The sequence below is a fragment of the Bos indicus x Bos taurus genome, chromosome 2 (genome assembly GCF_003369695.1).
Source record: "Bos indicus x Bos taurus breed Angus x Brahman F1 hybrid chromosome 2, Bos_hybrid_MaternalHap_v2.0, whole genome shotgun sequence".
In the NCBI taxonomy this organism is placed as follows: domain Eukaryota; kingdom Metazoa; phylum Chordata; class Mammalia; order Artiodactyla; family Bovidae; genus Bos; species Bos indicus x Bos taurus.
In genome coordinates, this window is record NC_040077.1 from 36,208,355 (window position 1) to 36,225,288 (window position 16,934).

General features: G+C 38.5%; 1 protein-coding gene across 1 annotated transcript in view; it reads left to right on the forward strand.

The window, feature by feature from the left end:
* Nucleotides 1-16,934, forward strand: part of PLA2R1 (phospholipase A2 receptor 1) — a 134,261-nt gene that overhangs the window by 72,577 nt on the left and 44,750 nt on the right. The window contains exons 12-13 of the mRNA XM_027559683.1: nt 12,454-12,656; nt 14,686-14,831. Coding sequence (XP_027415484.1) covers nt 12,454-12,656; nt 14,686-14,831 — 349 coding nt within the window. The remainder of the gene's footprint in view (nt 1-12,453; nt 12,657-14,685; nt 14,832-16,934) is intronic.

Genomic DNA, 16,934 nt, shown 5'->3' on the forward strand with positions numbered 1-16,934 from the left:
AGATGCTTATCTTTCCTTTTCTCGTTTACTTTTCGCTTCTCTTCTTTTCACAGCTATTTGTAAGGCCTCCCCAGACAGCCATTTTGCTTTTTTACATTTCTTTTCCATGGGGATGGTCTTGATCCCTGTCTCCTGTACAGTGTCATGAACCTCCATCCATAGTTCATCAGGCACTCTATCAGATCTAGTCCCTTAAATCTATTTTTCACTTCTACTGTACACTCATAAGGGATTTGATTTAGGTCATACCTGAATGGTCTAGTGGTTTTCCCTACTTTCTTCAATTTAAGTCTGAATTTGGCAATAAGGAGTTCATGATCTGAGCCACAGTCAGCTCCTGGTCTTGTTTTTGTTGACTGTATAGAGCTTCTCCATCTTTGGCTGCAAAGAATATAATCAATCTGATTTTGGTGTTGACCATCTGGTGATGTCCATGTGTAGAGTCTTCTCTTATGTTGTTGGAAGAGGGTGTTTGTTATGACCAGTGCATTCTCTTGGCAAACTCTATTAGCCTTTGCCCTGCTTCATTCAGTATTCCAAGGACAAATTTGCCTGTTACTCCAGGTGTTTCTTGACTTCCTACTTTTGCATTCCAGTCCCCGATAATGAAAAGGACATCTTTTTTTGGGTATAAGTTCTAAAAGGTCTTGTAGGTCTTCATAGAACCATTCAGCTTCTTCAGCGTTACTGGTTGGGGCACAGACTTGGATTACTGTGATATTGAATGGTTTGCCTTGGAAACAAACAGAGATCATTCTGTTGTATATATCAAATATTTAACAAAAATTAGTCAGAGGACTAAATACTAATTAAAGGATATTTTTAGAGCAGTTCAAAAACTAAGACCCAAGTATGTTGTCTACAAAAAACCCACTTTAAATATAAAGACACATGTAGATTAAAAGTAAAGGGATAAAGATATTATGCTAACACTAATCAAAAGAAAGTAAAAGTAGCTATATTAATTTAACACAGAGCAGACTTCAGAACAAGAAAAGTTTCCAGGGATAAAAATGGACATTACATAAAGATAAAGGAGTCAGCACTAAAGAAGACATAACAGTCCTTAATGTGTATGTACTTTACAATAGAATAGCAAAATATATGAGGGAAAACTGATAATACTGCAAGGAGAAATAGGTGAATCTACTATTATAGTTGGATATGTTAGCACCCCTCTGTTAGAAATGGATGGATCCAACAGACAGAAAATCAGTAAGGACAAAGTTGAAATCAACAGCACCATCGATAACCTGGATATGATTGATATCTATAGACTGCTTCATCCAACAACAGCAACAGCAGATTACACATTCTTAAACTGACATGGAACGTTTGCTAAGACAGACTGCATTCTAGGCCATAAAGCACACCTTAACAAATTTAAAAGAATAGAAGTTTTACAATGTCTCTTAGTTCACATGAAATTAAACTATAAACAAATAACAGAAAGGTATCTGAGAAAATTCCAAAATACTTGGAGATTAAGCAACCCTTAATTAAATGAAAATATATTTGTGAGATGCAGAGAAAGCAGGGCTTAGAGGGAAATTTATAACACTGAATGAATATATCAGAAAAGAAATATTTTAAATCACTAACCTGATTTTCCATTTAGGAAACTAGAGAAAGAAGAGCATATTAAATCCAAAGTAAGTAGAAGAAAAGAAAAATAAGAATTAGAGCAGAAATCAGTGAAATTTGAATACAGAAAATCAATAAAGAAAATCAAAGAAACCTGATTCTTTGAAAATAACAATGAAATTAATAAGCCTCTAACCAGTTTCACTAAGAGAGAGGATACACAAATTACTAATATCATAAATGAATAACGGGACATCACTATAGATGCCACAGACATTAAAAGGATTTAAAAAAGGAATATTATGAGCAACTATATCCATAAATTTGACAATTTAGGTAAAATTTACCAATTCTTTTAAAGATATAATCTGCCAAAACCCACAAAAGAAGAAATGGACTATCTGAATAAGACTATATCTATTAAGAAATTGAATCAGTAATTTATAACCTTCCAAAACAGAAAGCAGTAGGCTCATATGGGTTCAGCTAGTGAATTCTACCAAACATTTTAAGTGAGAAATTATACCAGTTCTCTACAACCTCTTCTAGAAGTTAGAAGCAGAGAGACTATAACTCATTGTATGAGGGCAACATTACCCTACACCAAAGTCAGAAAAAGACACTACAAGAAAACTACAGACCAATATATCTCATGAACATAAACACAAAAATCTTTAACCAAATATTAACAGATTGACTTAAAAATGTATAAAGAGAATTTATACACTTCAATCAAGTGGAATTTATCCCAGGTATACAAAGCTGGTTCAACATTTAAAAACCTATTAATGTTTACCATCGCATCAACAAAAGAAAAATCACATGATCATATCAACAGATGCAGAAAAAGCATCTGACAAAATTCCATATCCATTCATGTTAAAAACTATTAGCAAACAAGGAATTGATGGGAACTTCTTCAACTTGATAAAGAACATCTACAGAAAACTCAGATATCATACTTAATGGTGAAAAACTAGAAGCTTCCCTACTAAGATCAAGAACAAGGCAAAGATGTCCCTTATCAACCCTCTTTTAAACATTGTAGTAGAAGTTCTAACTAATGCAATAAGATAAAAAAAGCAAATGAAAGTATACAGATTGGAAAGAAAGAAATAAAACTTTGTTTACAGATGACATGATTGTTTATGTAGAAAATTAGAATCAAAAAATTCCTCTAGCTAATAATCAATTACAGCAAGATTGCAGGACACAGGATTAACGTACAAAAGTCAATTGCTTTTCTGTATAGCAGCAGTGAAAAGAGGAATTTTAAATTAAAAACATATTACATTAGCACCCCTCAAAGTGAAATTTTTAGGTATAAATCTAACAATATGTATAAGATCTATAGAAGAAAACTACAGACTTAATGACAGAAATCAAAAAGAAATTAATAAATAGGGAGTCCATGTTCATAAACAGAAAGGCTCAATATTGTCACAATGTCAGTTCTACATAAATTGACCTACAGACTCAAGGCCATTCCAATCAAAAAACCAGCAAGTTATTTTGTGGATACTGACAAACTGGTTCTAAAGTTTATATGGAGAGGCGAAAGACCCAGAATAGCCAACTCAGTATTGAAGGAGAGTAAAGTCAAACAATTGACACTATCTGACTTCAAAAGTTATTATAAATCTACAATAATTAAGACAATGTGTGTGTATATGTTTAGTCACTGAGTCATGTCCAGCTCTTTGTGACCCCATGAACTGTTGCTCCTCTATCCATGAGAGTCTCCAGGCAAGAATACTGGAGTGGGTAGCCATTGTCTTCTCTAGAGGAGCTTCCTGACTCAGAGATCAAACCCGGGTCTCCTGCACTGCAGGCATATTCTTTACCATCTGAGCCACCTGGGAAGCCCAATTAACACAATATAGTTTGGCAAAAAAAGAAATATAAATCAATAAAACAGGATAAAGAACTCAGAAATAGACTGACACAGAATAGTCAACTGATCTTCGAAAAAGAAGCAAAAACAATACAATGGGAAAAACTCTTTTTGACAAATGGTGCTTAGGCAGTTGGATATCCACATGTCAAAAAAAGAAAACATCTAGACACAGAGCTTACACCCTAAACAAAAGTTAACTCAAAATAGATCATAGATCTAAATGTAAAACATAAAACTTTTACACTCCCAGATGATAACAAAAAAGAAAACCTACACGACCTTAGGTATGGTAAGACTTTTTAGATACAACACCAAAAGCAAAAATCCATGAAATAAATAATTGATGAGCTAGATTTCATTAAAACTAAAACTTCAATAAAACTTGTGCTGTGAGAAAGATAATGTCAGAGAATGAGAAGACAAGCCGTAGACTGGGAGAAAATATTTGTAAAAAAAATTATATCTGATAAAGGATTGTTATACAAAATATACAAAGTACTCTTAAAATTCAACAATAAACAAAAAACCCAATGTAAAATGGGACAAGACATCTTAAACAAAGAAGATATATAGATCTAACATAAGCAAATGAAAACATGTTCAACATTATATGTCAATAGGAAACTGCAAATTAAAACAACAACGAGATACTGCTACACACTTTTTGTTTGTTGATGTTTAGTCGCTAAGTAGTGTCCAACTCTCTTGCAACCCCATGGGCTGCAGCCCGCCAGGCTCCTCCTGGATTTCCCAGGCAAGAATACTGGAGTGGATTGCCATTTCCTTCTCGAGGGGATCTTCCCCACCCAGGGATTGAACCCATGTCTCCTGCATTGGCAGGTGAGTTCTTTACCACTGAGCCATCAGGGAAGCCCCTTCACACTTATTAGAATAACCAAAATCCAAAACACTGGCGATACCAAATGCTGGCAGGGATTTGGAGCCATAGGAGCGCTCATACATTGCTGGCAGGAATGCAAAATGGTATAGCCACTTTCAAAGACAGGTTGCCAATTGCTTAAAAAGTAAACATACTTTTACACTCCTTGGTGTTTATCCAAATGAATTGAAAACTGATGTTAACACAAAAAACTTGCATACAGATTTTTTTTAATAGAAGCTTTATTCATACTTGCCAAAGCTTTCAAGCCGTCAAGATGTCCTTTAGTAGATGAGTGAATAAATAAATTGTATTGCATGCAGACAATGGAATATTATGCAGTGATAAAAAGAAAGGAGCTGCCAAGTCATGAAAAGACATGGAGAAAACTTAAATGCATATCACTAAGTGAAAGAAGCCAATCTGTAAAGGCTGCATACTGTGTGATTACAACCATATGACATTCTGGAAAAGGCAAAACTATGGAGACAGTAAAAAGATTAGTGGTTTTCAGAGGCTTGGGGAAGGAGGAGTTTATAGGCAGAGCACAGAGGATTTGTGATGGGGGTGGTGGGGGTGGTGCGGGTGGTCAGTGAAACCATTCTACATTATACCACACTGGTGGACATGTCATTATACATTTGTCCAAATCCAGAGAACATACAACAGAGTGAACCCGAGTGTAAACCATGTACTTGGGGTGATAACGATGTGTCAGTGTAGGTTTTAACAAATGTACCATTCTGGTGTGTGAGGGCAACAGTAGGATATATGGAGCATGGGGTATAAGGGAAGTCTTTACTTTCCACTAAAATTTTCTGTGACCTTAAAATGCTCTAAAAATATAGTTTATATTTTTAAACTATACTTTAAAAATAGGCATGTGAGGTGAAGGTAAGACAAATTAGATTCTTGTGTATAACATCGCTTTAGGAAATTTGTATACACACTGGTGACTGCATAGTTCTAAACAAGAAACATCACAACTCATTCAATAAACAAACTTCTCATTCTACAAATTTATGAATGTTTTTAAAATACAGAGAATAGTAAAGTTCCATGTCACACTATTATTGGGAAAAAAAACCAGGTATCATTTCTAATATACCTTGGAATTTTGTTAGGAATGTCTATACCTGTCAAAATAAATTAATACATTTTGAGCAGACAAAGTTCTTAGTTTTTAATGTTATCTTCCTTGGGGCATATTTGGATGTCTAAAATTTGGAACTGAAGCAGAACTCCTTGTCATTCATAAGTTTCTGCTGTAATTTATTTGAGTGGCACTACTCTTTTTCTCTTTTCCCTGAAGCAAAAATAATATCGTGATGCTCAGTTTGACTGCTCAGGCTGATTGACATTGAGTAAATTGTCTCTGAGTAAGATGAAAATGTAAATCTTTTTTTGAAGAAAATAGCAATGTAAAAGCTCTGTGTTTCTTTTTTTCTTTTAAATTGCTATTTGCAGAAACACCATCCTAAATCATATTTTTTTCTCCGCCTGTCACAAAAGAATCCATTAGCTTGGTCCTCATGTCAGAATCTTAATCCAGCCCAGACTGACTATATAAATTGACCACTGAACAGGAAGCCTGCAGCTTTTTATAAACTCAATGAAGACTCTGTCCTTATGTCATATCATCAAAATTGGTGGAATCATAGTTCTGCCATTTTACCAATCTTGTATTATGCCCACCAAAGAGCACAATGAGCCACCACCTATACCCATGACCCAGTGTCATCAATTATCAACCCACGGTCAATCTCGTTTCATCTATATTCTCACCCACTCCTCCCATTTCCCATATTTTTTCATAGAAATCCCAGATATCATATCATTTCACCCATAAATATTTCAGTATTAGCTCTAAAAGATAAAGACTCCTTTTTCAGAAACATGAATATAATACAATTATCACAGCTAAAAGTAATTAACTATAATTTCATAGCATCATAAATCTTCAGTTAATGCTTGAATTTCTAAATGATTCATAACAATATACATATATAATGTATATTATGGCTTATTTGAATCAAGATCAAAAAAAGGTTGCGCACACTGTAATTAGTGGATAGATCTCCTAAAGTCTGTTTTCCTCTCTAGGTTTCCCTCTTCCTTGCCCCTTGTCATTTTTAAAAATTTTATTTGTTGATGCAAATGTGTTGTTTGTCCTGTAGTTTCCTACAGTCTGGGCTTTTTGATTGTATCCCCATAACACACTGAAAATGTGTTAAGCTAAGCTAAGCTAAGCTAAGTCGCTTCAGTCGTGTGTGACCGCATAGATGGCAGCCCATCAGGCTCCACCATCCCTGGGATTCTCCAGGCAAGAATACTGCAGTGGGTTGCCATTTCCTTCTCCAATGCATGAAAGTGAAAAGTGAAAGTGAAGTCGCTCAGTCATGTCCGACTCTTAGCGACCCCATGGACCGCAGCCTACTGGGCTCCTCCGTCCATGGGATTTTCCAGGCAAGAGTACTTCAGTGGGTTGCCATTGCCCTCTCCGGAAAATGTGTTACTCTATTCTTTTTATTTCTCATAAAATTAACATTTTCATTTTTAAAAAGTTAGAGTCAGAGACCTGATCCAAATCATAGATTTTTATTTTTTTTAGAAAGACCATTTCATTTTCTCACTATTTGCAAGTTAGAAGCCATATGATTGATGCATTAATGAATCAATTGATTCATTACAGGCTTCTTCATACCTGGGATATTTCTATTAAGAAATAATTTCTTGCTATCTTTACTAAAATAACCACAACAAAGTGACTATGGCATTCTGTATATTAAGAGAAGTAACCATTCAGGTAAAAACAGTTTTGATCCATACTAACTAGTACCACTGATTAAAGAGAAAGATGATAAATAGGGTCTTTCTCATTTAGGGAGAAGCTAATGCATTAGAAACATAAATGTACCTTGTATTTATATTAAGGATTCAATATATATGGAGGTTGCTATAAATGATGAAAGGAAGCAGGTTAATCTATCCTTTAAGGTATTCAAAAAAGCCTTTCCAAATACTATTAGAGTTTCACAGGTATTTTATAGAAAAAAAAATAAATGGAAATCACAGTTTTGCATCCATCCATAACTCAGGCTCTGTGAAAAAAGTTTCTATATCTAGATACCACTGTGAGAAAGGAGTGCTTCACTCACAGGATAACTCCAAAGTATTGCCTCCAGTTGTCTCAAGTCAATGGAAATCTGTCAATGACAAGGAGAATGGGATTGCAGTAGAGCAGGTCAGATCTATTTTCTTGAAAGTGCCCTATACATGGCAACAGGGACCCTATCCATCCAACAGATAGATAATTATCCATTTTAAGTCTCATCAGAATCCTGAAATGAACCAACACCTAAATGAGAGTGAACAGCCTAATTTCTGAGTACCCTTTTGGTATTTCCGTATCTTTTTATAAATGTATCAGTAACTGTCATACACACTAAAATGGGATAGTAGATCTCAAGGAAATACTTTGGGTTCACAAAGGAGAAGTATGACCAGGGGAAAGAGAAGAGTCCATGGAAATGGAGGAGCATAATTGGAGGGGAAGTTTCAGTTATTCATTCAACAGTTATTTATTGAATGTCCACCTCCTCTGCACCTTGACATTATCTCATGGTAGACTCAGTTAAATCTGGTTTCAAATTCCAGATCAACCCTATTGAACTATTATGTGGCCCTAGACAAGATACTACACCTCTGAGCCTTGGTTTTTCCATTAGCCAACTGTAGACACTAACATCCACCTAAAGAGATTTTTCAAGTTAAATAGGAAAAGACCATATAAAATGCCTAATGTGGTCTCAGGCAGATAAGCAGAACTCCATGAAAGCTCACCTTTCCTGACCCAAAAGCTTCACTTTTCTCCATGGAGAAGGAGAAGAGAGAGATGAAAGAAGGCAGAACAGAAGACTTGAGATTAAGGATGTTAAAGGGTTGCTGCAGGCAAGGGGAAATAAGCAGATAGGCACAAGTAAAATGATTGTCTAAAGGCTCAGTTATGATTCCCTCCTGCCCCAAGGCCACACATAGATTCGGATAGTCTGTTTTTAGGTATTTGGCCAGAGAGGTGAAAGATGGAACTTTTCCCAGGTTGGTTCAATTTGCTATAAGGCTAGATAATTTTGCCAAATTGAAGAGACTAGAATAGTGAATCGGAGAAGGCACCCCACTCCAGTACTCTTGCCTGGAAAATCCCATGGATGGAGGAGTCTGGTGGGCTGCAGTCCATGGGGTCACTAAGAGTCAGACACAACTGAGTGACTTCACTTTCACTTTTCACTTTCATGCATTGGAGAAGGAAATGGCAACCCACTCCAGTGTTCTTGCCTGGAGAATCCCAGGGACAGGGGAGCCTCATGGGCTGCTGTCTATGGGTCGCATAGAGTCGGACACGACTGAAGCGACTTAGCAGCAGAATAGTGAATTGGAATTTCTCAATTGACTGAAAGTGTTCCCATTCATGTTTGATGGAGAGAGTAATGGCAGGTAGAGGGAGGCTAAGGCAAGTAAGGAGAATCAGCTCAAATGTGAGATTCACCACTAAGGGACAGAAGGAATGCTGCTCTTGCCCAATGGGAGATGAGTTACCAAATTTGAGAACAATAAACACCTTTGCTCTTTCCCACACCCTACCCTTGTTATTTGGCTTTACAAGCATCCTCACAACATGAGATTATAAATTTGGTTTATCTCTTTCTTAGCCCTGCTGCTGCTGCTAAGTCACTTCAGTCGTATCCGACTCTGTGTGACCCCATAGACGGCAGCCCACCAGGCTTCCCTGTCCCTGGGATTCTCCAGGCAAGAACACTGGAGTGGGTTGCCATTTCCTTCTCCAATGCATCAAAGTGAAAAGTGAAAATGAATTCACTCAGTCGTGTCCGATCCTAGCGACCCCATGGACTGGAGCCCACCAGGCTCCTCCGTCCATGGGATTTTCCAGGCGAGAGTACTGGAGTGGGGTGCCATTGCCTTCTCTGTTTCTTAGCTCAGTCTCCCCTTATTATACCACTTCACTGCTTCTTTGGGGCTGAGACTCTAAAACTTAGGTCAAATGTTCCATTAAGTTAACCATTTTAGAATACCAATAAAACCCCGGCAGTACTTTTTATCTTCATAGCAGTTCGCAAACATATCCTTCTTCACTAATGAAGAAAAGTTGAATATCTAGTGTCTAAAACCAAAGCTATTTAATCACTGTCTGATGTGGAAAAGTAAGACAAAATGCAAGACCAACAAAAAAGTATATTGCATTTTAAACTTGCTGATTTGAGCTTTTAAAAATTCTTTGAACACTCAGGCAGAACTTGTGCCACAAAAATCCCAGATTTTGTAATGAAAACAGTCAAGATAAAAATAGAAGCAACATCTTAGAAATGGTTTTAGCCCTTTATATCTCTCACAGGGCTTCTTAATACATTATTTTATTTTTATGAAAATCCATAAGAAGAAAAGGACTTATTGCCCCCCAGTTTTAGACACAGTCTTTTGTGTTTAATTAACCGGTTTGAGGTTTGAGTTACTAAATATTTGTGCTGGGACTAGAACCCCAGACTTTAGGCCCCAAGTCAAAGGCTGCTGAGAAGGAAGGATGGAGGAGTCAGGTGACAGTGTATGTTTGTCCTGCTCTTTCAACTAGAGCAATTCTCTCCATAGACATATTAAGTTTTTGGCTTCTACGTGGATTTCCACAATTCAGTTTTCATTAGAATTTCATTGCACAGAGCAGGCAGCATCTCCACTATTGTTCATGACTCAGCTAAACTGCGAGCTGCATTCCCAAATTACACTCAACAGGCCTCCACTGCTCCATTCACAGCAGGGGCAGTATGCTATACTCTGTCCCCGGCCTGGCCCCCCACCCTCCATCCTGAACACTAACTAGTTCCTCCGGCCAGTGGAGTCAACTGATGGCCTTTATATGGACCAACTCTCTCCCTTGACTTCAGTTTCTTCTACTTGTCATACAGTTATGTCTACTTGTTTATGACTGGTCATTTTCACCTTTGTGGGTTTCTTTGACCACCACCATGTGTACATACGTAAGACTATGAGCTTCCTGCAGGTGCCTAACACAGGTGTGCACCCGGGTGTGACTGAAGCATAAACACTCATGCTTCAGCTTCCTTGCTCTTTCTCCTCTTTCACAAACACCTTCCCATTTCTCTAGGAGGCGCTCTTTGTACATCTTCCTCTGTCTTCTTCCTTCTCATTCCACTTTTCATTATCCCTCTGTTTAGTCTTTTTATTAGTGTGCACATGTGTGCTAAGTCGCTTCAGTCGTCTCCGACTCTGCGACCCCATAGACTATAACCCATCAGGCTTCTCTGTCCATGGGATTTCCCAGGCAAGAATATTGGAGTGGGTTGCCATTCCATTCTCCAGGGGATCTTCCCAACCTAGGGATCAAACCCTTTATCTCCTGTGTCTCCGGCACTGCAAGCGGATTCGTTATTGCTGAGCCACTGGAGAAGCCCTTCTATCAGCATAAGACAACACAAACATGGCTGGCAAGGATAATGCCAATTACCCTGAATCTACAGAAATTGAAGCCATTACTTCTGAAGGGAAATTCAGCAAGACAAATATCTAGTACCAAGTAACTATACTTTTAAAAGTGCCTTTAGCTCAAGAACCACCACAAGTCTTCATATGCTTCATCTATAATCATTTACTTTTTTACAAGCACCCCTTGAAAACTCTTTTCTCCTTTTAACATCCTCCAAAATGCAGCTCAAATGTCTCTACCTGCAAATACTTTACTGATGTCCTGAGGCAGACTCCATCACCCTATCTGAGGTCTCCCCACAGAAATTTTAACGCACACCGTTACGCTATGCACTTCACACAGTATGTCTGCTACAATTAATCCTTTATTTGTGTCTCACACTCAACTATAAGAGTTGGGTTTTGTTCGGTCCTTCTATCTCAATCAGCTAATAATATACAGCCTAGTCTGGTATTCTCAGGTGGCTCAGTCAGTAAAGAATCCACCTGTGATGCAGGAGACATGGGTTCAATCCCTGGATTGGGAAGATCCTTTGGAGAAGGAAATGGCAGCCCACTCCAGTATTCTTGCCTGAGAAATCCCATGGACAGAGGAGCCTGGCAGACTATAGTCCATGGGGTCACAAGAGTGACTTAGTGACTAAACACCACTGGTATGTAGATATAGGTAAACAATTTTGTTGTTGTTGCCGAATGTTGATTTAGTTCATTGAATGATCACTCCGGATTCAAGAAAAAATAAAAGCCTCATTTTTACTCAGTTTTTGTAAGGGATTTTCTACTATTCACTGAAATTTGAAGTGTATTTTTCAGCTATGAAAAATATGAGTTGTATACATTTGATGACAAACTTGAGAATCTTAACATAGAAATTATTTTTATGGGAAAATATACTTCATTTTCCAGTATATTCAAACATACACAGAAGACTAAAATGGGGCTTGGCCATAACAAGGTGGTTTTTCCCTAATGTCTGCTCCCACTGCCGCCCCCAGAATTTCACCCCACTTGGAATATACTTCATTCTCCCATAGTGAGGTTCTCTGCTGTGTACCACACACACTGCCTGACTCCATCATCGATGTGTTTTTTCCTGTTGAATCAATTTCTCAGAGGATCGGCACCATGAATTTTTCATTGCTTATTTTTCATAGTAGTGTTTGAAAGCACAGTGTACAGGGTAGCTGCTCAATAAATTGTGAGCTAAGATTTCTTCTGCACAGTTAAAAAGCTCAATAATTCAAAGTAGAAGCATGTTGGTATTTGATGAGATATGAGGGATATTTTCGGTCCCACCTTGGAACAGCACCGGATTGCCCATCATTTGCTATCTGAGCTCAAAATGCCCAAATTTCAGGCTCCGTAGTCTCTCTTCTCTCACTTTTCGATCTGCTATTCTTTTCTCCAGAGATGAAGAGAAACGAGATGATCATGCCGCTAAAGCATCCTTTTTCATCTTTATTGTTCTTGTCTAGGTGCTTCATTACAAGATGTCAATTACCCAACACTCTAAAGAGCTGTCTTACAAGCACAAAATGTTCTCGTGGTCTGGTAGTACAGTGTTGTTTTCTGCTTTTAGGCTACAGTGGTGGCTGCGTTGTCATGCGAGGGAGGAGTCACCCTGGCCGCTGGGAAGTGAGGGACTGTAGGCACTTTAAGGCGATGTCCCTGTGCAAGCAACCAGTGGAAAATCGGGAGAAAACCAAGCAAGAAGAGGGATGGCCCTTTCACCCCTGCTATTTGGATTGGGAGTCAGAGCCTGGCCTGGCCAGTTGCTTCAAGGTAATGTGGAAGTTACATGGGCATTCTCAATGGAACCAACATTATTTCAACTTTGTCCGTGTATCCTGAATTCCTTTATTCCAGAACAGTGCCTGGCAGACAGCAGACAATTAATATTTGTTGGCTGTCTCCATCCCCTCAGTTATATTCCAAGATAATTTTTAGGTCAAAATGTTGACAGATCCTGGTGACACTGAGGCCTCCTCATGAGGACTGATATTAAGGCTCCAGTCAATATTATTCTTATTGCCTACAAATGGACAAGGCAGACACTCACTGGGTATGGAAATGGTACAATTCCATATTGTCTGTAAGCCAATGAATAAAGTCCTTATTATGGAATAATGCCATTCTGCTGCCAAGAATAGCTTTGGCAGCTTTTGATGATCAAAAGTTTATGTATATATATTTTGTGTGAAGAAATGTCTTTTTGCAAATCACCTTCAGATTCTAGATTTAAGTCAGTGTCTCTTATTTTCTCAGAAATATATTTTTGAAATATATTTGGTGGCTTTATCTTTGGTTCATCATATAAATAGAGATTTCTAAAATGCTGGGAGAAAGTTCTCTGGCACAGGGGCACATGAAGAGCAGAATGGAGACAGCCTCTGTGTCTAGAAATATTGCAGTCTCATAAATGGCTTGTGAATGCACTCAATTTACATGTACACATGTCTAATCCTACATTAAATTCATGGAATAATGGGCCCAGGAGTAACCTCACAGAGCTATAAGTTAGACCTTGGAAATGAGTAAACTGCAGCATGCAGTGAGTTGGGGTGATTCACCCAAGATCACAATTATTTATTGACAGAGTTAGAATAAATTCCTGGTCTTGGAACTAACAGTCCAGTGCTTTTTCTACTACACATTACCCTGATACGTCAGCAAATATATGGTGTGTTTGATAGGCATAGCGGTAGGACTTATGAATTTAAAGTGATTTGAAAAAAGGTTCCCAGAGGAGGTGAGTTTTGACATATAATTTAAAAGACGGAAAGGCTGTGCTGTAGTCCGTGGGGCTGGGAAGGTCATTCATTCTGGTCTCAGCAAATTAGAGCCTGGTGAAGCCTGGCTGCAGGGTGCCCGCCTGGCATTGGAGACTTAAGCATAGCATCAGGCAGTTAAAAATGAGGAAGGTATAGAGGTCTGGGATCTGAAGCTCTGGGTCGTTGGTTCCTCACACTTGACCTTAAATAAAGTCAAAAGCATACTTTCCATTTGACTGACTTCTTCATGCCACTGTGAGAACAGCTGCGAAACAACAATTTAGGTATAGCCAAGACCCAAAGAGCCTAGAAATATAGGTGGCACTAGTGGTAAAGAACCTGCCTGCCAATGCAGGAGACATGAGAGATGCAGGCTTGATCCCTGGGTCAGGAAGATCCCCTGAAGGAGAGTATGGCAACCCACTCCAGTGTTCTTGCCTGGAGAATCCCATGGACAGAGGAGCCTGGTGAGCTATGGTCCATGGGGTCACAAGGAGTTGGACATGACTGAGCATAAAAAGAGCACACAAGATTCAAAGACCCCAGACATATACCTGCTTTAGGTTTCAGGTCTCATTTCTCATGTCTTCCCCTGAGTCAGCCACGGAATACTGGGTCTAATCCTAGCTCTGCTAGTCTGTGGCTGTGTTGACCTGAAATTTGTTGACTTGAAATTTGTAAATTTCTCTTAGCCTGACTCTCCTCATTTCTTGACAAACATTTTACTAAGGGACAAGCATATGCCAGTCATAGGATACTGGAGTGGGTTGCCATTTCCTTCTCCAATAGGATATTTAGGAGGGGGACAAAAAGAACTCTTCTGGAGGAAAAGAGTCTTCATCATATCCTCCTCATGTCTTTGTTTTGAGAATAAAAAAATAGTTTTTAGAAAAGTAGATACATTTTAGTTCAATAAATGTTATTTCTCCCTTCTCGGTCAATATAATACAACAATTATATTCCTGTAATCCTTTTGTCCAGAATTAAACAGCCTTATGTTATTTATGACTGTGTCAACCTTCTTCCCTTTCTCTATACAGGTATTTCATAGTGAAAAAGTCCTGATGAAAAGAACATGGAGACAAGCTGAAGAATTTTGTGAAGAATTTGGAGCTCATCTTGCAAGCTTTGCCCATATTGAGGAAGAGAATTTTGTGAATGAGCTTTTACATTCAAAATTTAATCGGTAAATACTTGTTAATTTTGAAAAATTTCAGTCAAATATTTTGTTTCCCAGTGATGACTTCTTAGTGATGAGTATTCCAAATATTTGGAGTGTTTGGGATATTCAAAACCTCAAGTGTTTAAGTTTAAAGCCAACAAGCAACTAGTTGTGAGAGAAAAATACATACTTATCATTTTATATTTATATTGCACTAAGTTCTCATTCCATAAAACAATGAACAAAGTGATGACTGTTTTGATACTTGAAATCTTTTCTGTGTGCCTCATAACAGAATTTTAGAGTTTTTCTTCCAAGTTCAGAAATTATCTAGCCCAGTGATTTTCCAAGTGTTATCTGAGCATCTGGAGGGTCCTGAACCCCCAGAGCAGGAGAGGTCAAGAGGGCAGTCAGTTTCTTGTTCGCTGACTTGAGTCACCGGAGTAGGTCCAACCGACCTACTCCTTCACCTCCAGGTGTTTTGTATACAGAAGGGATCCATGTGATATTTTGTTTGGAAAAAAGAAAGTCTCACTAATTTTTTAAAAATTCCAATCCAACCTTCTAATTTTACATTTGAGGAAACAGGCATTTACTTGTTTGCATCCATCTTGCAAGTTTACAGAATCTTCAATTCTGTGAAGTTAGAAAATCAATCAAACTTAAATTTGAAGAAACATAGAGATCTTGTGCTACCTCCAGTCCAGTATGGGAATTTCTTCTACCAAATGCCTATGGCCATCTACTGTCTACATAATTCTTTTCAGTTTCAAGGTGCTCCTTACTGGGGATATAATCCATTCCATTGTTGGAGACTAGTTTCAAAGATCAACTTTGTAGGAAGCCAGAGCAATACAGATCAAGTCTACTCAATTTTCAAATATTTGAAGACAGCCATCATGTCTTTTTAGCGAGCCTTCTCATTCCTTGGCTTCTTACTGTAGAATGTTCTTGTCAGTTAGCATGTATTTTGGGAATGTCTTCTGTGAAAGGGACACTACTATATGCATGAAAGTGAAAGCGACAGTCACTCAGTCATGTCTGACTCTTTGTGACCCCATGGGCTGTAGCCTGCCAGGCTCCTCTGTCCATGGGATTCTGCAGGCAAGAATATTGGAGTGAGTTGCCATGCCCTCCTCCAGGGGAATCTTCCCAACCCAGGGATCGAACCCAGTCTCCTGCACTGCAGGTGGATTCTTTACCATCTGAGCCACCAGAGATGCATGGGTGGCTGGAAAATGCAACAGATGTGACACAAAATCCTACCCCTGAGGATGTTGTGGTCTAAGGGGAGGAGGGGTGGCACACTTTCATACGTTTATTTTAACACAAACAAATATAATACTGAGTACTGTGTTTCAAGCTCTGGAAATCTGAAGTCTCAATGAAACACTTATCGGAATCTCTGAGAAAATCCAGAACTACTTTTTGAGGAAAATCCTGGCCTACCCCATAAATTTCCTTTAGGACCCTCCCCTGAGAAGGTTAATATGTAATACCATCAAATTATTCACCTCTAACATCTATAAAAATGACCTTAAAGGTGGTAGTATCTCCCAATGTGTGTCTCATGGAGTACTCCAGGGAAAATAGGGGGATTTTGTGGTCAAATATGTTTGCAAAACAAGGTCCTATCTTGGAAATTTGCCATATACATTAGTATTGTAAAGGCTTCTAGAAGGAAGCACTTTATTTGACCACAAAACTGTTTTTTTTTTTTTTGACACCACTTATCTAAAATCCCATAGAACTGATCGGCCCTGCAGGAAATGCTGGCCTGAGACCATGGTTCCCAAACTTGGCTGATTCTCACACTCACTTGGGAAACTTGATAACAAGGAGCCCTCTGGTCTCATCCCAGGGCTGCTGAGTCAGATTCTCTGAGGCTGAGGAAAAGTTCAAGAAGCTTCCTGTTTTATTGGATTGCTAGTCAGGTATGGGGCCTCAGATCCAAGGGAGATGTCATCATCTCCACTGTTATAAGTTGTAACTTGGCTTCATGACCTCAGTTCAGTCAGTTCAGCTCATTCACTCAGTCGTGTCCGAATTTTTGCAACCCCATGGACTGCAGCATGGCAGGCCTCCCTGTCCATCACCAATTCCTGGAGTTTACTCAAACTCATGTCC